Raw genomic sequence first — 25,196 nt, 5'->3', positions numbered from 1 at the left:
GCAGACGGACAACTAATCGAAGCTCAAATGAGGAAATGTGGCAGTGCAGCAGAGCACAGCGTGTTCAGGAAGATAACTTCAGGTATGTTTGTTGTGTATTGTGTTGTTGGCTGTGGTTGAGTACCAGCATCTGTGAATTCTGAAAACAGATTTTTTTTTTTTTGTCTGGATAAAATGTTTTAAATTATAAAGAACAACATGAGACTACATTTGGATATATTTCCCTATATTGTAGTCATAGCAGAAAATAATGACATTTACTCACGTTACTATAACTGAGTAGGTTTTTGTGTACTTGTACTTTTTAAAATAATGTTTAAAATTTGTAATTTTTTTGGACGTACTGTTCTTCACTACATTTTAAATCACATCCGTTACTGAGTAAAAAAACTGAATTACTGAATTTAAAAATAAATAAATAAATTAAAATAAATGATATAATATAATAAATCATGCACTGAAAATCATGGCAGTGACTGGTGAGGACAGGTGAATTAATTAAGGTCCCAGAGTGAGAGAGAAACTACTTGTGACCTTTGATGAATACATTATATGTTTACATATTTTATTTTGTCAGCACTTTAATTTGTAAAAGTACTGCCAAAATAAAATAAATGTAAAACGGTCCACAACTGAAATAAAAAAAACTGTACTATGACCAGAACTAGGGACATTATCTCTTTTTCTATATGTGCAATTTTTGGCGTTGTACGTTACCAGTATTACTAAATTATTATGAGCTTTGCAATTCTGTATTAATTTATATATTTGTTTTAGTAATTAGTGTCAGTTTTGACACTAATCAGGTGACTGATTCTCTCGCTTACCTCCTTGATCACTTTTTTATGAGCAGTTGTGCAGACTAGGTTGATTTTAAGTCATTGAATGATGCCATCTAGTGGTAGAATTTCAATTAGCTTGTCTATGAGAAATTTAAGATTTAAGTCTTACTCTTGTGCTGTAAGAGTAAGACTTGTATGTCTGTGGTTGTGAGCTCAAGATTCAATATAAACCATCAAAAGCTCCAAGAAAACATGAAAACCAGTAGAAGGAAGCGTGATTGTTTTTGAAACTTCAGATTATGATAAAACACCAAAGGAACTCACTGTTAGATGTTGAGTTGATCTTAAAATGTAGGTAGGTGATGAAGTGGATATTCTAAGTTGAATATTCAATGCAAACAATCTAACACTGCAAACATGTCTGAGGAGGTAGCTCAGGACCTGGACTTGTATCTCTGAGGTCATAAGTTGAAATCTTACAATGTGGTTAATTTTACACAATTTTAAAACTTAGAAATTCAAAATAAGATTTAAAAAACCCAAACGTAATGGGTATTGTATGTCTGAGGTTGTGAGTTCAAATGTTATGATCAAGTTTTCGATGCAGTATTAGGGCCAAAAAAAAGGAAAATCACTTTCTTACTTCTTTTTTTTCTTACGAGAATAAAGTCGTAATATTACGAGATTTTGTATCATTATTTAATTTAATTTCAAAATTTACCAGCCATTTCCTACTCCACAAAGTCTGTGTGATTCTTTCTGCACACAAGTGCATGATTAGACGGTGAAAAGTGTTTGCATTCGGCTCAGTCTCCTCAGCAGCTCCCTCTGAGCTCACATTGGCGTCTCAGAGATGACCAGGCTGTCTTTGTGTCCATTTGGTAGGCTGGTACGAATTCTGCTGTCATACACCTGAAAACACACACAGCACCAGCCGATGTTAGCGTTGCCTAAGATCAAAACGTGTCACAGGAATGAAGACGTTTTAAGACGAGTGACGCTCACCTGTTTAGCCGTGCTGAGCAGAGAAGCTGCCTCCTGTTTGCCCGTCTGATGCACCATGTTATAAAAGATGCCATTTGGATTTTGGAGGAGGACATAAGGTTCATCAAAGGCTTGGATCTTTCCTGCGTCTAGAACCTGGAGACAAAAGGAGTATTCTTTTAATTCTGCACAGTATTATAAATTGGAATATGTAGGTACCTCAAGATTAAATCACAATACAGAGGTTTATCCATTATCAATGTATCTTATGGTTCATGCTTAGTTTCTTTTTTGTACAAACTAGTGCTGTCAGCGTTAACACATTCATTTTGGTGATTCATTTAAATAATTGAACACAATAAAATTTTCTACGCAGTTAACGTTGTTTGTTTACTGCCAGTGGTCACGTGTGCAAACCGAGCCATCCTGGTTACAGGACAGTCTACGGCGTAACTATGGATAATGTGTGCCACTCTCTCCCTGTGTGTGTCTGTAAAAATTCATAACAAATCTACTTTGCAAGTAGAATATTTAATTTATTTCATATTTTCTGGGGGTTTTTTCAGCTAAAAACATGGTAACAAATGTGACAAAAACCTGGCATTTAAAGGGTTAATGTCTTTAAAAAGTAATTGGTATTGACATAATTAGGTCAGATGTCGGTGAAAGTTTTTGGTGCTTAAATATATGATTAATATTACACCTGGCCCTAAGAGTTAAAGCTGCAGTGTGTAACTTTAATGTTATTTTCCTGCCTCTCATATTGGTGACAAGAAATCATGAATCATTACTGGTGTGCTACTGGAGTGCGATCTTTATCTAAAAGCTATTGGACCGCACTGAGGGAGCGTTTGTGTGTGTACACAGGTCGCCCAGAGGTGGGCGGGGACAAGAAGCATTCAGCATTCATAAGTTCTGTCTCCGTCTGAAATGATTTCATATGACTTCCCGCCTTTAGTCAGTTACAACTGCTAGAACAATGTCTACTCACCTTACAGGAAACAACAGTGTGTACACATGTTTGTGTTTACACCTGCAGGTGACGACATTGTGGCCACGGGACTTATGTGGATGACTCACCAATATGCGATCGCTGTCTATGATCGTGTTGAGACGATGAGCGATGGTGAGCACTGTACATTCTCTGAACTTTTCTCGTATGGTCTTCTGGATCAGCTCATCTGTCCTGTACAGTGCATTATTATTATTATTATTATTAAGGTTACTATAATAACATGTAAATGAATTGGGTCAAAATCACACTGGATTAGACGTCAGAAAAAGAAAATAATAACAATCAAAACACCTTAATATCATAAATGCTTCACTACGTACAGACTGTTAAGAGAGACATGTGGCATGTGAGTGATCACTTGAGCTTTTTCTAACTACGGCCAGAGACATGCACGATCAGCCCGTACCTGAGGTCGACGTTGGCTGTGGCCTCGTCAATGATGAGGATGCGGTTCTTCCTCAGGATGGCTCTGGCCAGACAGACGAGCTGTCTCTGACCCACACTGAAGTTGGAGCCTGACTCGGCCAGAACTGTCGCCAGTTTAGCAGGCAGATCCTCCACCATGGACTTCAGCTGCACCTGCAGAGAACACACAGACATGTAACCATTAATAACAGAGTAGTGCTGGAACTGTGTAGTGGAAAAGCACTGTAAGTGTGGCTGACCTCTTCCAGAGCTTCCCACATTTGCTCATCTGTATGTTGGTTAAAAGGGTCCAGGTTCTTCCTCACTGTGCCAGTAAACAGCATTGGGTCCTAGAGACAAGACATGGAGAGGCCACAGGTCAATTTTCTTCAAGTCATTCAAGTCAGTAAAATCTGATTTATGAAGTTTTTCGTTAAAATTATGTTAGTTTTTTTTTATTATTTACACAAATGTAAAAAAATACAGTATATAGTATATATTTGTCACATACATACACCAGAGCAATCCTGATCTCTGTTTACACATGTTTTATAAAACCTGGCTTCACAGGGTTTACATTGCTTAAATATATATATATATATATATATGTATACATATATATAATCTTAATATTCAATATTTTATTTTATAATCTACTTTAGTGAAGTATGAAATACAAACAAACAAAGATTTAAATTTTTCCGTACATCAGTGCAGTAAGGCAAATATATAGGACCGTATAAAGATAAAAAAAACATTTACCTGAGGAATGATAGATATCTTCCTGCGCAGGTCATGGAGGCCCATCTCTGAGGTCAGAACACCATCGATGTAGATGTTGCCCTCAGCCTCAGAGAGGCGGAACACAGCTGAGACCAGGGAGCTTTTCCCAGCACCCGTTCTTCCCACAACACCAATCTGACACCCAGAAATACAGAGATAAGCGTTGCTTAAAAACAACGACATTTTCTTTTCTTCTACTTTGTTTTCCAGTGACAAAAATGTCTGACCTTTTCTTTGGGTTTGAACGTCAAGTTGATATCCTTCAGCACCAGTGGCCCATCACTGCTATAAGCGAAGTTGACTCGGTCAAAGGTTATCAGACCTTTTTTCGGCCAATCGGGAGGAGGGCGTTTGTCACTTTCCCAGGGTCCTTCACTCTCCAGGTTAATGTAATCCACTACTCTTTCCACTGAAGTCATCTGTGGACAGTGAAGAGTGGATATGACACACTTGAATCTATGTAGGTGACCAGGAGAAAGCTCTATGTATTCATAAATAAACACACATATACATGCATTTAAAGTTTGTAGAAAAAGAATAATATAATTTTTATTATTACCAGATAACCATGCTTTTAGTTTCGTTTAGTTTGTATACACAGATAGCATAAAATCCCACAAAAAAGTCATATATTAAAATGTGCCAGGAGAGGTTAAGAATACTAATAAGAGTAAGAAAAAAATATATACAAAAACTACAAAACCTGATTAAACATCATAAATCGAAAGTAAAAAAACAACAACATTTAATAGTTTTGCTTTTTAATCTAAAATGCTGTATTTTTTATTAAATGCTAATAATGTGGTCAAAAGAATTTGTAAAACAAATATTGTCAATAAGTGTGGCAGATGTTTCTGACATTCTAGTTGCCATATGGATAAGAGGATACGACTGATTTGAATACAGAGATATTTATACAGCAATTTGTGGATTCTCTATCTTAAATAAATGAATATTAAAATCACCCAACAAATAGCATATTTTTGATAACCACGTTAATTGAGTTCATATTTGTCAGTATCTAGCCAGTGTGAAGTATATTGTTTTCCCTGCTGTTTGCTCTTATAATTTCTTTACAAATGAACATGTTTTTTCATTTTCTGAATAGAAATGAATAAGAATAAGTAACAGAAAGGATCAAACAGGACTTCTCTCTTATCTCATCTTACATAATAATATTTTTTACGAACACTCACATAGTACTGAATGTTTTAACATTTTCAAGTTACAAACATTTGTTCATGGCTTTGGTTTTTAAAACATATATATATTCCACTTGAATTATATTGACTGTACCTTATTTGTTGTATTGTGTCATAATCTATAAAATCTTCAAATTTCAGTATGTTTCAGTATGGAATTCTTTTGAAGTAAGGAAAAATGTTTGTGCTACCCCGTACCTCTAGACAATAAGATATAATATGTACATTTGTACATTACAATATTCAAATATGAAGTGTCAAATGCTATTTAGTTTGTTGAGTCATGTACTAACATCAGCCAAATTGTGTTTCTATTCAAGGTAAAAGACAGTTTGATTTAGGACGACTTTAATTTGTCTCTAATATAACTTCTATTGTTGTCCCCGTAAAGTGAACGCACAGAATGACACAAGAAGACAACAACTTCCTGACATCATCAAACTACGTATTCTGAGACTCTTTTGAGTGAGAGACACCGAGCAGCAGTTATGACTCTTTGTTAAAGACAGTGAATTCTTTACCATGTTTTCCACCTCTACACTCTGCCTGGCACACCACTGGAAAAGGATGATCAATTGGACAGAATAGCTCAGGGCCAAACCGACGGTCCCAGCACCGAGATCTGGGAGGAAACAGAAAACATGTCAAACCTCATCAAACCTTAAAGTGGATAATTAAAACAAAAGAAAAAAGAAAGATTTCAGTCTTCCTTACTTTCTTTGAGTAACATGCAGCTAAATGAGACCACCACGATAAAAGCGCAACAAATGCAATCGAGGCGGAGAGCCAACCAGCGAGAAGAGGTCAGGAACAGGAACCAGGCTTCTGTTCAGCATGAAGGAAAATATGTTATTGAGACCAGAGAAACACGGGTCACAAAAGATTCACAGTGGAGAGGCGGGGAGAGAAAATAAAACCTGAGTGCTTGTTCTGCTGGACATCAAAAATATTCTGGAATCTTTTCTCAGCTTTGAAGGCTCGGATTGTCCACAGACCAGCGAGGGACGAAGACAGATGGGAGAAGACTGGACTGCGAGCTGCGGGACAATAACAGAGCGGGCATGCCTTTAATTTTTTTCTGACTAATATTTCACGTTTTCAAAAAGATATTTAAAGGAATAACAACATTTCTGACACACATGTTGTGGAAGACAATTGTGATAAATCCAGGTAAGCTTACACAAATTCACTTGAAATGTAAATAAACTAGAATGGGACAACACTTTTTTCTCTATATCTTGTTAATGTTCTTCACTTTGGTGAGTTTAGGATCTTTTATGTTGTTTTCTTTCTATTGAGTGAATGACCATATTTGGCACACATATTTCCACTATATGACACTGTCACAATCCCCCCTGCCTCCCATTGACAGTAATAATTCAACATTATTGCATGGTTTGTCACTCTGATACGGAGCCCCTAAAAGAAACATAGTGAGATTTTTACCTATTATTTATGACCAAGGGGGAACTTGGACAGAAAATCTGCCTTACTCATGTGTCACTACCATTACATCAGCTGGTAAGCAATTGTGCTTTGAAATGGGTTCAGGACTCTGGCTGGTATCATTGGTTAAAAACTTAAACATGGCTCCATGAGCATTTATTTTTACATTTCTCTTTAATATGCATTGAATGAGACGATTCGAGAGAACCACACAGTATTAGCCCTATTTCTTTTCCCAAAAATCTTAAGTCCAGAAATGTTTGAGTGTTTGTTTTTGTTTCGGTTTTGAGTATCTCACAATCACTGTATCATCATACCATCAATCATTATCCTACTGATAGTACTACGTAGTACATCCTTCTTTTTGGTGCTATGGAAATGGCCACCCAACAAACTGAACAAGCTCCTGGCCATCTGCATACTTGTGCATAACACACTCACTTGTGGCCTCGAGGCGTTTGATGTCTCTGGACGTCTGCAGGTAGTAGCGTTGCAAGAAGAAGAAGATAACCACCAGAGGCAGTAGAATTATGAGTACCCAGGGGATCAGGACGGCAGTCATAATAATTGTCCCTAGAACTTGCACGGAAGTCTGCATCAAATAAAAAGTGAAGGCAACAAACAATGATCACTTGCTTAAGTAAATATGGGTGTCACAGTGCACATATCTGTGCCATTCAATTTGGTTCAGTATGTGATGGGATTGTTTACGATAAAAACGGAAGAAGAAAATAAATTCTTGTCCAGTAGGCAATACCAGACTGGTGTTCACACATATGTGCTGCACTTTACCAGCTATTTTGCTCTAAAAGGGATTTCATGTGCTATTGAAGAAGACCTGAGGCCTCATGTATGAACAGTGCGTATGCACAAAAACACGGGGTACGCTTGCTTTCCGGCATGTATAGAAATACACTTGGCATGGAACTTCACGGATCGCAGCGCAAACTCTCGAGCTGTCGTGAAAATTTGCAGAGTGGAGACACTGCAATATCGAAACTTATCAGTGTTTAAAAATACTATTATTAATGTGTCTACTGTGACAAACATACTGATGCACCATGTGCGTTTGAACATAATGTGGATAACATCAGAGAGGACCAAACCGATCCTGTGCGTACTTGATCGCGTGTAACTTACCTGAGTAAAGTCCACAAAGTTAACTGGCATGGTCGAATCCAGCTGGCCTACATCATTTGAAAACCTGTTCAGAACTCTTCCTGAGGTGAGACAGGAGGAAATCATCATCAAACATGGCCAGCAAAAACGAGGCTAAACATATAAGCAAAGTCTACTGAGCTAAATGTGATAACTGATTGCTTTAACTCACCAACAGGGTTTATGTCGAAGAAGCGCACAGGTGCTCTGATTATAGCATTGAACATTTGGTTGTGCAGAGCCTGTATAGACATCACCAACAGGTATAGAAAGTGGAAGTTCCTAATGAAGGCAAAAACGATGGCTGCCAAAGTAAAACCTGTTAAAACAGCATGTTCTGCTTTAGCTCATTGGAGTCTCACACATACTGTAGCACAAGTCAATAGCTTTAGGTTACACATCACCTCCCAAAACAGCAAGGTAAAAATCTGTGTCGAGCTGTGGAGTGGTTCCTTGTGCAGTCATATTTTGTCCATTTTGGATGATGATGTCATCTAACCTCTTCTGCTCATCAGCCCTGATTATTAAAATAGTGCAAAGTTAAAAAAAGGGAGAGAGAGAGAGAGAGAGTTTCTTTGCTTTACTGCTATACTGACCAGTGAGCCAACCACCAGTCCTGCATAAGAGCTAATATCTAGAAGATAAAAAACAAAAGGGCAAATAGTACTCAATTATGCTCAGTAATTTCTCATCCATCCATCAATCCATCTTCTACCACTTCATCCTCCACATGAGGGTCAGGGAGGGGCGCTGAAGACTAAACATAGACAAACAACCATTCACGCTCATACTCAAACCTACAGTCAATTTAGAGTGCCCAATTTGCCTAATCCCCAAAATTTCTGTGTCTTTTGTTTAATTTAATTAATTTTGTACTCTGCATTATTAACAAAATGTCTAAAGCCATGCATATTAATGGGATAATTCGCCAAATAATAAGAATTTTTAAAAATATATCTGACGCTTAATGACAAACGTCAAATTTAAAAACCTTTATTTCTGTTTGTCCTCCTCCAGCCCACCCACAGTACCTTCACAGCAGTCCAAACACATGCAATATGAGGATTAGGTACTTTGGAGACACTAGCTTGACCATAATTTCTCATAGGATAAGCATTTTTTCTCACAGAACAACAAATAGAAAGTAAAATTTTGTACCTGAGCGATGACGCCCATCACAAGTGAGACGATCACCCAAACGATGTTGGATCCAGCTGTTAGATATTTAACGTACAGACTCACTGGAACTGATCCAAATGATCGACATTCCTCTGTCATCGTAGGCATAGTATCGGCCTGTGAGGAAAAGGCAGGATTAGGGCCAGGTCATACTTTCCAATTCAGCATGTGAGCAGATCTTTGTTAGGATTTGTGCTTATTTCTGTATCGGCCCACGTGGACCCCTATGTGGACAAATCAGCTTTGATTAGCCTCAGACTGTATGTAACAAATGTACATGCTTCTTGGAGCAAAAGACTTTCCAGTCGTTTTCTAGTTGAAAGACACAACGACGAGCATGGTAACCATGAAACCTGTTTGAGTGTGTGTGAGGAAATCTGCACATGGAGCACTTGGCTACGGGGATAAGTTGCATTTATGACCTTGTGAAATGTTGACTTTGTTGAGTTTGAGTTTATTGAGAAAGGAAGGAAGCTGTACTAACCGGTAAGTAGTCATCATCTACGTTGGAGTTTGTGGTGGAGGACCGAGAGCGTGAAAGGTTCTGGGACTGTGTTCTTTTGTGGGTGATGTGAGAAGACTTCTGTGGATTCTCCTCCTCATCCTTCTTCAGCAAAGAGGTGAAGTCCACTCCTGAGTGCTGTAGCTCCGTGTATGTCCCCTTTGCAACCATGTAACCCTGATTCATATAGAAACACATACACTCTTTCGTCACACTCTTGTCTAAACAACACAAGGCTTGTAGTCCTAGACTACAGAGAACTGTCTGTAGAACTGTCAGAGAACTGGAATTGTATCTACCTTGATTTTCTGGACAGCTAAAAAACAGATCCAATCTTTCCAAAGCTTATTCAAACCACATATGGAGGTGATTTCCAATGCGATTCTGATCGGATTTTTATAGAGCTGTTTCAATCAGAACGCCTGGGTTGCTCAGATGGGATTTCAAAGCGTCTTCTGCAGTGCAACTCGAATGTCCATCATCACAGAAACAGGATTAGGTGAATATGCATACTTTTTTTGCTGGAGAGTCGTTACGGTTAGGGTTTACAGTGTATTTCCGTGTGAGAAGTACAGTGAGAAAAGTCTTGTGACTCCAGTTGTCCAGTCGTGTGGAAGCCAGCGGACGTGAGACGAAAGAAGTGTAACTTGGCGGAGCTGTGAGAATCAGAGCGCAGTGCATCCATTCTGCAACCAGTGTATTTACCCAGCAACATGAAATACTATTCTCTGATTGGTTGCTAATTTAAGACAGCATGATGCATGCTGTCTTATGCATGAACTGCGCAGAGCAATGTGCCTTTGTGTCATCAATTCATAGATTCTTAATTTATGTACGGTGACTTTTATCCCATCAGCATGTGTGGCCTGTGAGCGTGTGAACTTATAGAAATGCGTGAGACTTGAGAGCTCTGCATTTTTGTCACGGTGCAAACGTTATTTAAGCAGTGGTTCTGTCTTTAATATGATATATACTTGTCTGTGTTTCTTTAACTAGCTTAAAAATGTTATCTATAATATTATATTTGATGTTGTACTCTGGAATTCAGTCACACTTTTCTTTTATCACATTTAGCTCCCTCAGCCTGAAATCCGCTGGCTCAGACGTGTCTGTCATTAAATATTTGGTGTGATTAAATTATGACAGCCCCGGGCTGGCCAAAAAATGGGCCGTGCCTGGTCATATTCACTGCCAGACCACACCCCTGTACTGCCCCCAATCTCCCTCCTCCTCTGCTCCCAGGTCACTTCTTGGCATTTTTCAAAATCAGCCACTGACCTCCTTGAGGACCAAAATCTCATCAGCTGCTTTCAGGTACTGCAGCTGGTGGGTCACCAGGATACGGGGCTTGTTCTTCAGAAGGCCACAGATACACCTGTTATATACAGCAAATCTTAGGTCACTTCTCTGGTCCACACATGCAATGTAGCAAATTAATGACACAAGATCCTAACACCAATATACAGGGAAACAGATTGAGTCTCCATATAAGTCCTCAGGATAAGTCCTTTATTTTATTATGTGGTCAACGGTAATGTGTCTAATTGTGTTATGAGATTGACTGTATTTATGTCTTTGTGATCACTTGTGCTTTATGTGACATTGCAAATGGAGTTGCTATGGCAAAATGACGCAAGTAACATTTTAGATATTTATCTAACAAACAGTTAAACACTACAGTTTTAACTCATGCATCAAGTATAATATCAATCAATCACTGTAAACAGAGCCCATGAGCATGAAGAAAAGTCACTCACTGTTCAAAGAGGTGTCTCCCAACCTCAGCATCTACGGCACTTAGAGGATCATCCAGAAGGTACAGATCTGCATCCTGATACACAGCTCTGAGCAAAATGAAAGAAATTAATTAATGAACTAAATTCCTTATACATAGGGTTTGCCTAATAAGCATTTAATTGCTCAAATTGCTACATAGCTTTTTAAAAAAAGCTTACGTGGTGTATGGCACACAAAAAAACCCAGGAATATAAACTGTACCATGATGGGAACACAGCTTTAGCTCGGGTTAGGGGTAGAAGAAGCTTTCCAAGGGAAGAGGGAATGGTTGGGGCTGTTTATTTTGGTACTATTTCTAATGTAAATGTAAATGACATACTCCGCTTTTAAATCGCTTTCACAGTCACACATTGGTCTGGTTCACAGGCCAGTGTCCTCCTACCTTGCCAAGTTGACACGAGCTTTCTGTCCCCCGCTGAGATTGACGCCTCTGTCTCCGATCAGTGTCAGATCTCCATCTGGGAACAGCTCCAAATCCTGTGCATTTGGACAGCAAAATATGATCCATAGATGAAGCAGTGATAATACTTGATACATCTGTGTCTGAAACACAGAGAGTGTCAGCTCATTCAGCAACAGACTGATCCATCCACACTACACCACAGAGCCACTTAAATGTATTTTATTTGATATTATAAATACATATCTATATTAAGTGTAGTGGCTTACTTGTTTTGAATTTTACAAAATGTATATTCATATTTAATTTTATTTCTCTCTTGGAACCCCCTGCAACCTCTTCATAGAACCCTTGGGGTCCCTAGACCTGCTATTGATAATCATTGTTCAAACTACTACAATCGTTTATGTCCCGTGGGCTAACAGATATCAGATGTCATTAACAGCTAGAGGAGGGGGTTGGACTATGTAAATGTGATGATACTGTCTCTTGGCTCCTAGAAGGTGTAAATCTGTGAGGCTAAAATTCTCCCTGTACCACATCTTCAAATATTTTCAGTTCAAAGCCAGTTTTCAGTGTTAGACATTGTTTAAAAGCTTAGAAATCACACTTTCAGAGTATGTAAATAACTCAAAATGCCCCCACTTTCCATGGCTGGGCACATAAGGCCAAAAAAACCTCTATAATTTAGGAGGAGTAATAAAACATCTCTCACCCTCTTCAGAGCGCAGGCTTTAAGGACGAGCTCATACTTCTTGGAATTTAGCTCTTTTCCAAACAGGATGTTACCACGGATGGTTTCGGGGAAAACCCAGGGCTGCTGGGCAGTGTAGGTCAGATTACCACTGACCTTTATCAGGCCTTTTTCAACAGGCAGCTCCCTGAGGATGGCACTCAGCAGGGAGGACTGAAGGCACAGTGAAGTATGACATGGTCAAACACTAAGGATAAGCATTTCAAGCAACCATGTTAGTCAACAATCTCTGGGTATTATGTATTTGTGTGCAAAGATAGACAGGAAGGTGTTTGACACTTGATCTTCTTTTATGAGTGTCCACAACAAGTATTCAAAAAAAACCACTGACCTTTCCAGCTCCTACTTGTCCAATTACAGCTAACAGCTTATTTGAGTCAAGAGTACAGGAGACGTTCTGCAGCGATGGAGTACTTGAATTCTATGCAGGGTAAAACAAACACAGTGTAAGTGTGATTAATCAAGTAAAGCTGCATCTACATCCATTAAAGAAACACATTAAAAGAATAAAATAAAATAAATCCATAATGTTTGCTTCTGGGCATATTCTAGCCGAGATTAATGTATTCACAAATAAAAAGACCTTTCATTCTGAATAGTATGTTTGAGGAGAAGAATACTCAAGGACTAGATTTCGGATTTACTGTAGCCTATGATGATGAAAGTGGCAACATGCTAAAGGCCCGCGCCTTTACGGGGCAGAGTCACCTGTACTTGACGATTATTGACACGTCACACTATAATGTTACATTATCAATTGTATTAATACAGACGGATTATGAACTACTCTTTCCCTGGGCACAGAAGAGGGTGCATATGGGAGGGGGGATCTGGGATCGATTTCCTATATTCTGGTGCATTTTTGAGAGCTGGAGAAGGGCAATACATACATTTGTTCAAATTCATAGCATTTTGCTTTTTGACAAAGTGACTTGGGCGTGGGTTTCAGGGCCCCTTGACCTCTTGTGCCCGGTCTTGTGCCCAGTCGCTAATATAGTCGCTATTTACACCAAACCAGAGACCTTTTAACCTTAGAGGGCACTTATTTCACAGATTTATTTTGAACTTTCATATTCAAAGTGAAGCACCGAGTATGGTTTACTGAAGTTAAACTGGAAAAAAAAACGCCCCAAACACTCGAATTGGGGGCCCCCTTGTGGCCAGGAGGCCCTTAGTTTACTTATGCCTCGGGCCGGCCCTGGTAGTCATCATGGTGTGGTGGGATTTTTCGAGGGTAACGGAGACAATGAAAGAGCGATATTTTTTTACCATAGGTGACGGAAAAGAAATAGAAGAAGAAGAGGCTGGATTTACTTTGTAGCTAACATGTTTCCTCTCAGCCTGCCGTGTCCTCCCATCCCCACTTCCACAAACGCTTCCACAGCATCACGCACGCAACATAAAAGTAAAACTTTTTTCTCTTCATGTGAGTAAGCAGAGCCATAGACAGAGACATCACCCCAGAGTGACGCCGCAGCATTTAAACAGGCAATTGGTGAGAAGTCAGACGGGGCAAAAGCCAAGTAAAGCAATGGGGTTGTTTATAGTGAAAGCTATGCAGCCTTATGCCGTGGTGGAGGATGCAGGATTCAGCATATGATTAAAGTACTTGAGCCACAGTATAATATTCCATCCCGTCGTCACTTCACTAACACAGTGATTCCTGAACCTTATGAAGAGACACGACGAGAGAATGACACAGCTTATGTGGACGGACCTCCAGGGCCACTGAAAGTTTTCTGTGACTGCTCGTTACATTAATTTGGAGTAGAAGACGAAAAGCTCCGCTTTGCAGACCCGCCCACTTTATGAAAGGCGCACAAGTGAGCATCTTTCCGAAGCACTGACACAAGCAGTGACATGTAAATGCAGCAATGTCTCTCCTCTTACTGTTTCAAAATCTCTGGATTGTTACAATGACGTGCTTAATCCCTAATCAAGCTGCTTCATTATTTTAAGTTTTTGCAAGATTGCATGACATGTCCTTAAGAATATCTAATAAAAAAAAAAATAATTATTAGGCTATAGATCTGATACATGGTATGGTATGAGTGACCTTGTCCCAGTAGCAGATTATATCCTGTAATTCCACAGAAGCGTTGGTCTTCTCAATCTCTGGCAGTGCATCACAGGGTGGTGTGATCTCATCCAGCAATAAGAATTCCTAGACAATGAAAAAACCCAGTAAGAGCAGAGTTCAAAGGATCATAAGAAATCTCAGTGAAATCGCTAACACTAAACTTACATTCACACTTTCATACACACAAATATACAATGAATTCATATGCAGAAACATTTTATGAAGAACATAAAAGGAGAGTTAAAAGTGAAATAACATCTTCTAAACTAAACCTTTAGTTTTAAAATCTCCAAATAAAAATTGAAATTGTTTACCTGAAACCTGTTTACACTGACAGCGGTTCCATACATGGTCTCGATGGCACGAGGAAAGAAGAATGTGGTGGTGATTCGCACAGCGTTGTAAAGACTCATTGCCAAAAATACAGTAGAGGCTTTGACGGTATTTCCCAAAGCGACGTAGATGGTGAAGAGGACTAAAATGAAGATCTTGCTGGCACAAAAAAAAATGGTCAAAAGCACTCCTCGTACAAAGGAGCTCTTCATAATCACGGCGATCTCCTCCCTAAAATGAAAATAAAAATCCAATACAATAAAAATACTGACTTAAAACTGAAAATAGAACCTGTTGTTTTTGTATGACTGATTTGAATGTCGCCAAAATACCTTATATGCAGACCACACTACAACAGCTTAGTTACAGCAACACACACACATCTACAAGTAAATTAGGCCTTCTAATGCGTGTCAGGACATAATGTAAATGTGCACAGTAAATGTAGCAAGCACAGAACGTTCACGGTAGTAGGATGTATGCTAAAATCTAGGAAACTACATCATGTGTGCATGACTATGTGTGCTTACTTAAAAGAGAACGGTGAGTTGATGGATGTTTAATATTTTAAATTATTCTGAAAGCTAATGATGGAAATATTGATTCATTACACACACACACCCTGCATCGAAACTCAAAAGATGTTTAGTTTGTCTTTTGGGGGCTATTGTAAAAACAGTATTGGTCCAGAATCTGGACCAGGATCTGTAATCCTTTTGAATAACACCATGATTGCATGGTATCCTCATTTGTTTAAAGTTGCTCCGGATAGAAAAAGATATTCAAACAGACAGACATTTACATGTTTTCCAAAGAGATATTTTTTTTCTCATGGGTTTGAGGTGCTGCAATGTTTGCTGGGAAAATACCAATACAGCAGTACGTACTCTACATCTAAAGCTGTTCAGCATGCTTCTGTGTCTCGTTTGTTTATACTGAAAAACTCATGCCACTTAATTGATTACAGGGATGAATTTAGAGCCCGGTCTGATCAGCAGGAGGCCAGTCATGTAAAAAACATCCAACTTTCTTCGGGAAAAAACAACTGTTCCGTGGGGGAAAGGATATTTGAGCTTTGAAATATATCAATGTTCCACTGTAATGCCAAAATAATGAGATTTGTGAAGGTATTTCACAGAATTTCAAAAAAAAAAATTGTTAGGAAGTGACCAACAAATAAACATACATATGATGCAAATTGAATGTAAAATTACACAAAATATCTCAAAGAACTCCACATTAAGCTGTGGCCTGCGTGAAATTGATTGAACCATGAGTTTGAGACCTCTGATTTAGAGCATTTAAAAGTATATATTTATGGCAATTTCAAACCAAAACATCAGAAAATTAATCAAATGAAAATGTATTTTGTGAAGGCAGTATATCAATTTATCAATTTATCATGTTTCCTTATTTCTGTCTTACATGTAGTTTAATTCAGCAACTAAACATGTGTAAACACAATGCATTTGTGCAGGAGAGAATATGCAAATGATACATATCATCTGGAAACGTGAAAGTAGACAGTTAAAAGTTGCCACTGAAATGTAAATACCTTCGGGCATAGACACACATCTTTCTAATGTCGACTTCCCTGTTCTGGCTCCTGTGTAAAGCTAAAAACAAACAAATAACTTGAAACGTTGTATCTACAATAGAATTTGCTCTCAGGTAATAGAAGGATAAAGTTTCTCAATGTCCCTGGTCGTAAGTAGAGAAACACCATGTGAATGATTTTGATGGAGGAAACGTGTATTCTCCTTTGTATAAGTTAGTGAATATTATTATTATTATTATTGTTATGTATATAATAATAATAATCATAATAATGATAATCACAATAATAACAATTAATTGTGATTAACTCAATAACAGCAAATGTTTTAATCACAATTAATATTTTGGTTTGGATTACCATGCCATGACTGTCCACTGCCGCTCTAGCAGAAACACTTTCACATTCAACCCTGCCTGTTGCTGAGACACAAAATGTAACCAAATGACACAGTATGATAGACATGCACACAGTGTAATGTCGGGTATAAGTGCAGCTCCGTGTTTCAAAAAAATTGGCAACCATTCTCCTCAATATTTTAAATATGTTGCATGAATCACCTTTAATATACAGCTTAGAGCAGGGGTATTAAACATGCGCCCCGTGGGCCAGAACCAGCCCTTCAGACGGTCCAATCTGGCCGGCAGGATGAATTTGGGAAAATGTAACATTATGAATATGAATTACCAATCTAATCATAATGTCAAATACCATATTTTTTCAGTTCCAGATGCCTGTGGCAAAATGTGGCTTTGTAGATTCACTGTGATCTCTAAGTAGGTTGTTTATAATATGTTTTCGTAAAAAGATACTTAAATGTAAAACAAAGGGATCATTTGGAAGTCCTTGTGTTTTATAGGTTATTATACTATTATTATACTATTATTTTACTGCTCTGGCCCATCTAAAATGAGTTTGACACCCCTGTCTTAGAGAATGAAATGTAGCTCTGTAACTCGGATCATATTCATAAATACATCAGTCAAAAAGGAGCTACTGATTGAAGTTGGACAGATTTTACCTTCTGACATCAGTGACCAAAGCAGTGAATGGTTTCTCCCAAGCGTACATCTTGATGATCCTCATTCCAGACACCACTTCGTTCATTATGCGGATTCTGTTGTCTGTCAAATTTGCTGACAATTGCCTTTGAAAGAACAAAATCAATGACGAGAAATGCTTCTTATGCTTAATTACTGTACAAAAATGTACTATGTTTTTAACAGGTTAACAGAACAACTGTGTTCACTGTAAAACGTCAGCCAGTATAACATTAACCACGAGTGTGGGATAAGTGGAGGATTAACAAAAACTGTGTGTGTTTGTGTGTGTTACCTGTATTTAGAATACAATGCTCCACAACATATTTGAATGGGCAGCAGCAACACAATGACCCCCAAGCCTGCTAAGGATGTTAGGCCCATCCTGAACCACAGCAGTATTATCACTACAGCTACCTGGGCTGGTCCGATATATATGTAGTGCAGAAAGAGAGTCAACTGTTAAAGAGAAATTGCAAAAAATATGTTTGAATATCATCAGTCACACAAAAACTGTGTCGATAAATTACACTGCTTAGTCACAGTTTTACAGTACATGAGGCGCACTAAACATCATTTTCTAGTGCAAATGTTCATAAGGTGACAAACTGTGAGTGTATTCTTTCTAAGTGATAAACTTTTAGATGCTCTAAATCCTCCACTGTACTCAAGACACATGTCAGGACGGCTCTGGTCCAGCAAATACTGTACAATATAGACAAATGTGACTTACAAAAAAGAATACAAAGCAACTTTACAAAAAAGACCGAGGTAATCAGCCACTTAATCAGGAATTGGGCTGGTGGCAGAAATTACATAATAATAATGAATAAATAAACAAATAAATGATCTGTCACATGCCTCATCAAACATGTTGACGTCATTGGAAAGGAGGTTGACAATGTGGCCCGTGGTGGTCTTTATGATGGCTGAATTGCTGAGACACAGAGTCTAGAGAAAGATTGGTGAAGCAAGATCAACCACAAATGCCGACATTTTTAATGTCAATATTCAGTATTATTAACTCTAAGTGGGATACAAATTAGCAAAATGATGAAGAAACAGTGTTGTAGAAGCTTTGTTCATGACTGGGTGTCAAACTCTTCCAACCTTCTTATAGATCATGTGACCCACGGCCACTCTCATCCTCCAGCCTGTTCTACAGAGCAGGAAGAACTGGAAGTGATGGAACAGTGCGATTACTATGGAGGTGAAACAAAAACCAGCTGTGTATCCGAGGGCCTTGTGGTAAGCCACCTCATCTTCTGGGTCCACATTTTCCAAGTACAAAAGTATCACCTCCAGTAAAAGTGGCTGGGAAAATTTAAGGCCCTCCTGAGATGAAGGAAACGACATGAGGACAGGTGAGCATCACAGCATGCTGATGACAGCTGATCATTCTATATACTGGGCTCTGGTACATTTTACAGCATGTTCTGATTAAAATATATGATAACGCGGCCTTATTTCTGGTTCAATTCAATTTTTTACATTTGTTTTGCCTTGAATATCCTGGGAAAATAAATAAATATTAAAAGACGATAAGGGTGGGGAAAAATTCCCAGGGGCATCAAAATTATCTCAAATGATCATGAATAGATTCATGAAAATAATACAAAATAACTATTATAACAATAACAAAAATAAACTTTCCATTACCGGCACTAATAAATTATGTAATTTTCTAATTAAATTATTTAATTATTTTATCCTTGTAAACCACAAGCCAGTGATTTTAACAAAACAGAGCAGCATTTAGGAGGCAGAAGTTATGGCCCAATTCACTTTCCAAAACGTGAACAAAGACAACACTGACCAGCAAGAAAGACACCAATCCAAGTGGTAGATATTCTTTCAAGAAGCATTTGATGATGGCACTTTTGAGTTTGGGTGTCCGCATTTCTTTGGCTGCCTTCAGTAGCTCATTTTCCCAGTGTCTGTTAAAACCAGAAGTTTACATACACTTTATAAAAAGACACATATGCTTTTTTTCATTCTCTTTGGAAGCTTCTGAGTTAATTAGAGTCACACCTGTGGATGTATTTTAAGGCACACCTGAAACACACGGCTTCTTTGTGTAACATCATGAGAAAGTCAAAATAAATCCGCCAAGACACCAGGAAGAGAATTTTGGACTTGCACAAGTCGGGTTCATCCTTGGGTGCAATTTCCAGATTGATTCAGAAGCGTTATGCTTCGGGTCATTTTCCATTTGGAAGACCCATTTGCGCCCAAGCTTCAACTTCCTGGCTGATGTCTTGAAATGTTACTTCAGTATTTCCACATAATGTTCTTTCCTCATGATGCCATCTATTTTGTGAAGTGCACCAATCCCTCCTGCAGCAAAACAACCCCACAACATGATGCTGCCACCCCCGTATTTCACAGTTGGGATGGTGTTCTCAGGCTTGCAAGCTTCCCCCTTTTTCCTCCAAATGTAACGATGGTCATTATGGCCAAACAGTTTGATTTTAGTTTCGTCAGACCACAGGACATGTCTCCAAAAATGAAGGTCTTTGTCCCTGTGTGCATTTGCAAACTGTAATCTGGCTTTTTTATGTTTCTTTTGGAGTAATGGCTTCTTCCTGGCAGAATGGCCTTTCAGCCCATGTCGGTACAGTACTCGTTTCACTGTGGATAATGACACACTCTTACCAGCTTCAGCCAGCATCTTCACAATGTCTTTTGCTTTTGTTCTTGGGTTGATATGCACAATTCGGACCAAAGCACGTTAATCTCTGGGCCACAGAACCCGTCTCCTTCCTGAGCAGTATGATGGCTGGACATTCCCATGGTGTTTATACTTGCGTATAATTGTTTGAACTGATGGAAGTGGCACCTTCAGGCATCTGGAAATTGCACCCAAGGATGAACCAGACTTGTGCAAGTCCAAAATTCTCTTCCTGATATCTTGGCTGATTTCTTTTGACTTTCCCATGATGTTAAACAAAGAAGCAGCAACAGCAATAGTGAATACTATTTTCTGATTGGCTGATAGGTGACAGCTGTATAAATAAACTATGCAGAGCAATCTGCCTTTGCATCATCGATTCATAGATTATTAATTTATTTGCGGTGACTTTTATCACTTATCAGCGTGATAAATGTCATGTGTAAGTGTGTAAACTTATTGAAATGTGTGTGTCTCGTGCTAAATGTAGCTGCCCACTTTTTGAATTGTTGGAGTCAGATTCAGAACGGCGGTTTAGTTCCTCTTTAAGTCAATATTTCAATAGCAAATATAGAAGCGACACTTTTGTTTAAATATCGAGGATATTTGGATAGTTGAAGAGCGAGGACTAACAGGAAATGTATGTGTTGTAGTACATAGTTTAAGTACATATAGTATTATCAAAGAAACACTGCTCTGGGTTATATATTACTGCTGGGGTGGGGTTGGGGGATTAAAGGAGTGTCTTTCTAGTGGAGAAAAGTGATGCAGTGCCCTATAAAATACCCTTGCAACTTTGTTTCCTATGGGTGCCCTTCAATCAAAAAGGGTTAGTCCCCAGGGCCGGGCTGCCTTTGGACCCAGGCCACACTTTGGACATGCCTGCCGCAAGTGTACTACTGTATGTTGCTTTACCATTATACAGTTCTAGCACTACTTGGCTCTACTCGGTTTAAAGGTATAAAATTGTGTAAAATTATCAACATCAAAAACTGCAACACCTGATACCATAATAATGGAAACTAAGAAGCGTACACAGTACTGTGCAACCACCTGCTTTGTTGTCTGTCAAATTCTGTGATCATCTGGCATTTGGATTTTAATGATCCAGTGATCATGATGTGACTGAAAGTTGGTCTTGTACAAGTCGTAATCATTTGTACGTAATGCTCAATCCTGTCTTGAATAACCCTTGTGTAATAGGCCTTTTTCACAGCAGATATTAACATGAAATTGTAGAAAAACACAGGTTTTAGCAGTAACATTAATTAGGGTTACACTCCAGGTTTTAGAAAGCCAGGGTCATGCTGTTGTTCAAGTGTAAGGTAGGTCACACTAAATACTTGACAGCTCTTTTTTTCCTGAAAGATTTGTTATTTCAAAACTGCATTCATGTTTCCCATATTTCCAATAAATCGATTGAGTAATAATTACACCGTATGATCATTATAGCATTGCTAAAACAATACATATATATATATATATATTTGCACAGTATTGTATATACTAAATTAACCAGGTAGAATGTGACAGGAACACATTGGGCTTTTTAAAAAAAAAGACTTTTCTACCTCTGTAAGCTTTGACCCACTTTTTCCGACTTGTCATCCGGAAGGACTTCATACATATCTTCTTCCTCCAGCCTGCGTTGGTTTCCAATGTAGAATAAAGGGTTGAGCCACCTGAGTGAGGAATAATCCCAGAAGCCAGCAGAACGAAATACACATAAATGCATCAAGTTAAAGTAAGGATGAATGATGAAGGACTGGCAAACAATACCACTGTATATATGGAAAGTTAATAAAAATGTTCAAAAAAATGCTGAAGAAGAAGACAGGAATCACATAAAATAATTTTACAGAAACATGAAAATTTGCACTAGACCCCCCCTGCAATACAAAAGATAGGAAATTTCTGGGACGCAAAATTTAGTGCCCACAGTCCGGCCACAGCCGACGGAGATAACCGGATATAAACATCTTACTAACATGCTCTTGTGCGCAGATCTGTCAGCATCAGTGTGGACACGCGTCCATAAACTTTTGTGAACGTCAAACGAGTTTCAAACAACACCATACTCGCCACAGCAAGAGGCAACACTCTGTGTCTCTCCCTGTGTGTGTGCCTCTCGCTCCCTGATTTGTGTAGTGCTTTTTTTCACTGAGAGCCCTCATCTAGTTTTAAATACAGCCTCGCCATTCTTAAATCTTGTGTATTGTACACAGGGGCTGTTTTGGGGCACTGTGGGGCACTGTGAGGTTGAAGGCATGCTGAGATCGGCTTGATAAACAGCTGCCTGGCCTGATGTAGTAGGTCTTGAACGGCATTGGGCAGGGGTATTGGGAGGATTTTGGAACATACACGCATTCGCCTGTGTGTTAATGATGTCCTCATTGTTTAATATTGCTGCAACAAGATTGCGAGAGGCCTGACTCATTGTCACTCTGTCACTTTTTGCTGCAGCATCCACTCGTTATACAAGATGGCCCCAGGCACTGCCGTGAAGTCTGATGTCAGTCAAGTTTCATTCCATATATTCAAGGTTTCATTCAATACATTCAGAGTTTCATTCCATATATTCAGGATTCATTCAATACATTCAAAGTTTCACTCCATATACTCAAGTTTCATTAAATATATTCAAAGTTTCATTCCATATATTCAGGATTCATTCCATATATTCAAAGGTTCATTCAATATATTCAAAGATTAATTTCCTGAACGGCATGCCATAATATACACATATATATGTATATGTATATATATATATATACATATATATACATATACATATATATGATTAACAATATATATATTATATATTTATGACGGTGCTCTGAAATATCTTGTTTTGTCCACAAACCAAAAAAAATTGTCCGTTTTAATAATTTCTTTCTTATATGGAGCAAATAAACCAGAAAATATTTACATATAAGAAGATCTGAAAACGTATCAAAACAGTAGATGATTAATTTAGTAATGATTAATAATCGATTAGTTCGAGTAATTCGTGCTTGTGCTTAATTGTATTTAGTCATGTGTAAAGCACAACTGGTCACATTTTATTGGAAAATATAAATGGCAGCAGTCTGGTAAATGTCATTTTGTGATTGCTTTTTCCAATATAATTGAGAACATGTGCTTGGTTAAAAAAAAAAAAAAGTGTTTTCAGTATATTTAAATACTACATGACAAAAGTTTGGTCAACTTACCAGAAACATAGCTTTGACAGAAAATTGGCCGTCGACGATGGGTTCATCTTGGGTTCTTTACCGACTCTCTCCATGGTGCTTGTTCAACAGCAGCAGCAGCTGTATCCGCTCAGAAAGCAGCTGCTCCGGGTGTGGAGTAGAGCCGCGGAGGTACGACTCGCTGTATGTGTGTGAGTGAGTGAGTTACAGTATGAACCTGGACAAACACGACACGAGACATGAATGGAAAAAAACCCAACATTAATTGATGACGATTGGCTGGAAAATGTTGTGCTCTTCTGCTATTGGCTGCCCCGTCTGCTCACGTTCATGACTGGTTTAAAACACAACAGTAGGTCAGTTTTACGTTTAGACCAAGTGTTTTACTTTATGACTGAGTTTAAAAACGTGGGAGACCACAGCCTGAGAAAGCACAGACTAGACGGGTCAAAAAAGACCCACAGGAAGCCAAAATGTACCCCAAATTTAAGTTTATTCTTTCCACTTTATTCTCTTTGTTTTGACTCTCGCCACCTTACCGTCAATGACAATAACTGTTAAACTACCATGTGGTCCTACAAGAACAATCTAATCACCAAATGTACTGTGGATATTAAAAAGGTCCCAGCACAGAACAGAATATGACAAAAACACTGATAAAATGAGAACAAGAACATGAGGCAGAGCTCATGGTTGTGGGAATGGAATATAAGCAGATATGAAAGCAGCACTTCAGATAACTTACTAACACTAATGTGACTAAATACGTTTTGACATCCATCAACTCAAGGCGGCTGTGACACGAGAAACTCGACGCAACTTTTAATGAATGACCAGCTCCAGTAAAATGTACGCTAAGCCTGCATTCACTCCGAGTCGTAGAAGACCTAACAGCTGTAACAGCAACATCCCTGAGGTCTGGAATATACAGAGACGATATACAATTTGAATATAGCCTATAGCTTAAGAAAACATATATAGCAATTTTAACATGTGTTAATGAATCTGGATAAACAGAACTGTGCAAATGTCTTAGGGCACTGACTTATTGTTGTAGCAATGCTATAGTGACCGTACAGTATTTCGGGATCACATCAAGGAAGACAGAGAAAAGAAAGAGAGCGAGCGTATGTTCAGATGTGTGAAATTCAAATGATCATGATGAAGAAATGCTTTAGCTCATCTGATAAAAATGGAATGGACACACACAAACTTGTTTTTATATTTTAACCATCACAACTAAGTTCCTAACCTTAACCCTCAACCCAGCCCTAAAACCAGGTTTTAACCCTGAAAAAGCAATTTAAAGTTGTGGTACCCACACAAAATAACCCCACAAAGATAGGTTTGTATAGTTTGGACTTCACAGAGAAATAAATGCAAGCACACACACAAAACCTCACAAAACCACACACACACTATTCTTCAGACACAACATATAGATTTAAAAGCAGAGAAATGAGGAAGCACCTTGAGCTATAGAAGCAGTTTCCACTTTCTGCCACTTGATGGAGCTGTCCCAGTGTAACACCAGTATTAAATAAATATGTATTCTACCTTTTTGACCAATCTGCCTTCATTTAGTGCTGAGGACTTGAAACAATGTTGAACACACAACATCACTCACTAATCCAATGCACGATACAATCTCTCCAATCTTGTGTTCCCTCTCTGTCAAAGACTTTTCAGATCCTTTCAATTAAAGACTTCCTTTCTCTGCAGATCCCATTGCAGACACTGCGTATAGTGATGATTGGTGTGTGTGTGTGTGTGTGTGTGTGTGTGTGCAACCCTTCACCCTCCCATCACTAAACACAAACACAACACACACAACAACTAATTGTGAGTCAGTGAATGATGTGCATTGAAAGGTATTGGCTCCGAGATGTCGATGCTTGGCAGAGCAGGTGAAAGGAAAG

At 38.5% G+C, this 25,196-nt stretch overlaps 1 protein-coding gene across 3 annotated transcripts; it reads right to left on the bottom strand.

Moving 5' to 3' along the window:
* Positions 1-1,446: 1,446 nt before the first annotated feature.
* LOC122784003 (ATP-binding cassette sub-family C member 4-like) lies at positions 1,447-23,472 on the bottom strand. 3 transcript variants are annotated; one of them, XM_044049032.1, is made up of 32 exons: positions 23,299-23,472; positions 21,658-21,768; positions 19,232-19,352; positions 18,673-18,750; positions 18,526-18,591; positions 18,277-18,366; positions 17,711-17,874; positions 17,397-17,522; positions 14,802-15,051; positions 14,464-14,571; positions 12,739-12,828; positions 12,369-12,560; positions 11,636-11,730; positions 11,214-11,300; positions 10,735-10,831; positions 9,439-9,633; positions 8,934-9,071; positions 8,372-8,409; positions 8,180-8,292; positions 7,948-8,094; positions 7,758-7,837; positions 7,059-7,209; positions 6,089-6,208; positions 5,886-5,996; positions 5,693-5,793; positions 4,197-4,388; positions 3,949-4,104; positions 3,447-3,536; positions 3,188-3,360; positions 2,847-2,952; positions 1,788-1,922; positions 1,447-1,694 (listed from the first exon to the last, which is right to left on the bottom strand). In XM_044049032.1, exons 1-32 carry the CDS (start codon positions 23,370-23,372, stop codon positions 1,617-1,619), a joined length of 3,873 nt encoding a protein of 1,290 aa, XP_043904967.1. In that variant the 5' UTR covers positions 23,373-23,472; the 3' UTR covers positions 1,447-1,616. The 3 variants fall into 3 exon arrangements, with proteins under 3 accessions (XP_043904967.1, XP_043904958.1, XP_043904975.1); XM_044049023.1 differs by having other exon boundaries at positions 18,526-18,750; XM_044049040.1 differs by lacking the exon at positions 23,299-23,472 and having other exon boundaries at positions 18,526-18,750; positions 21,678-21,719.
* Positions 23,473-25,196: the final 1,724 nt, after the last annotated feature.

The sequence above is a fragment of the Solea senegalensis genome, linkage group LG2 (genome assembly GCF_019176455.1).
Source record: "Solea senegalensis isolate Sse05_10M linkage group LG2, IFAPA_SoseM_1, whole genome shotgun sequence".
In the NCBI taxonomy this organism is placed as follows: Eukaryota; Metazoa; Chordata; class Actinopteri; order Pleuronectiformes; family Soleidae; genus Solea; species Solea senegalensis.
The sequence above is the reverse complement of the archived record's forward strand: the minus strand, read 5'-3'. Positions and strand labels throughout refer to the sequence as shown.

What these genes read in the sequence shown, in the direction of transcription:
- LOC122784003 (XM_044049023.1), bottom strand. Translation starts at nt 23,372, where the DNA reads ATGGAGAGAGTCGGTAAAGAACCCAAGATGAACCCATCGTCGACGGCC. An exon ending in ACGTCAACATGTTTGATGAG is followed by an intron (nt 17,875 to 18,276) that starts GCATGTGACAGA and finishes TCTCTTTAACAG; the next exon opens with TTGACTCTCTTTCTGCACTA. An exon ending in TGCTCAGCACGGCTAAACAG is followed by an intron (nt 1,695 to 1,787) that starts GTGAGCGTCACT and finishes GTGTGTTTTCAG; the next exon opens with GTGTATGACAGCAGAATTCG.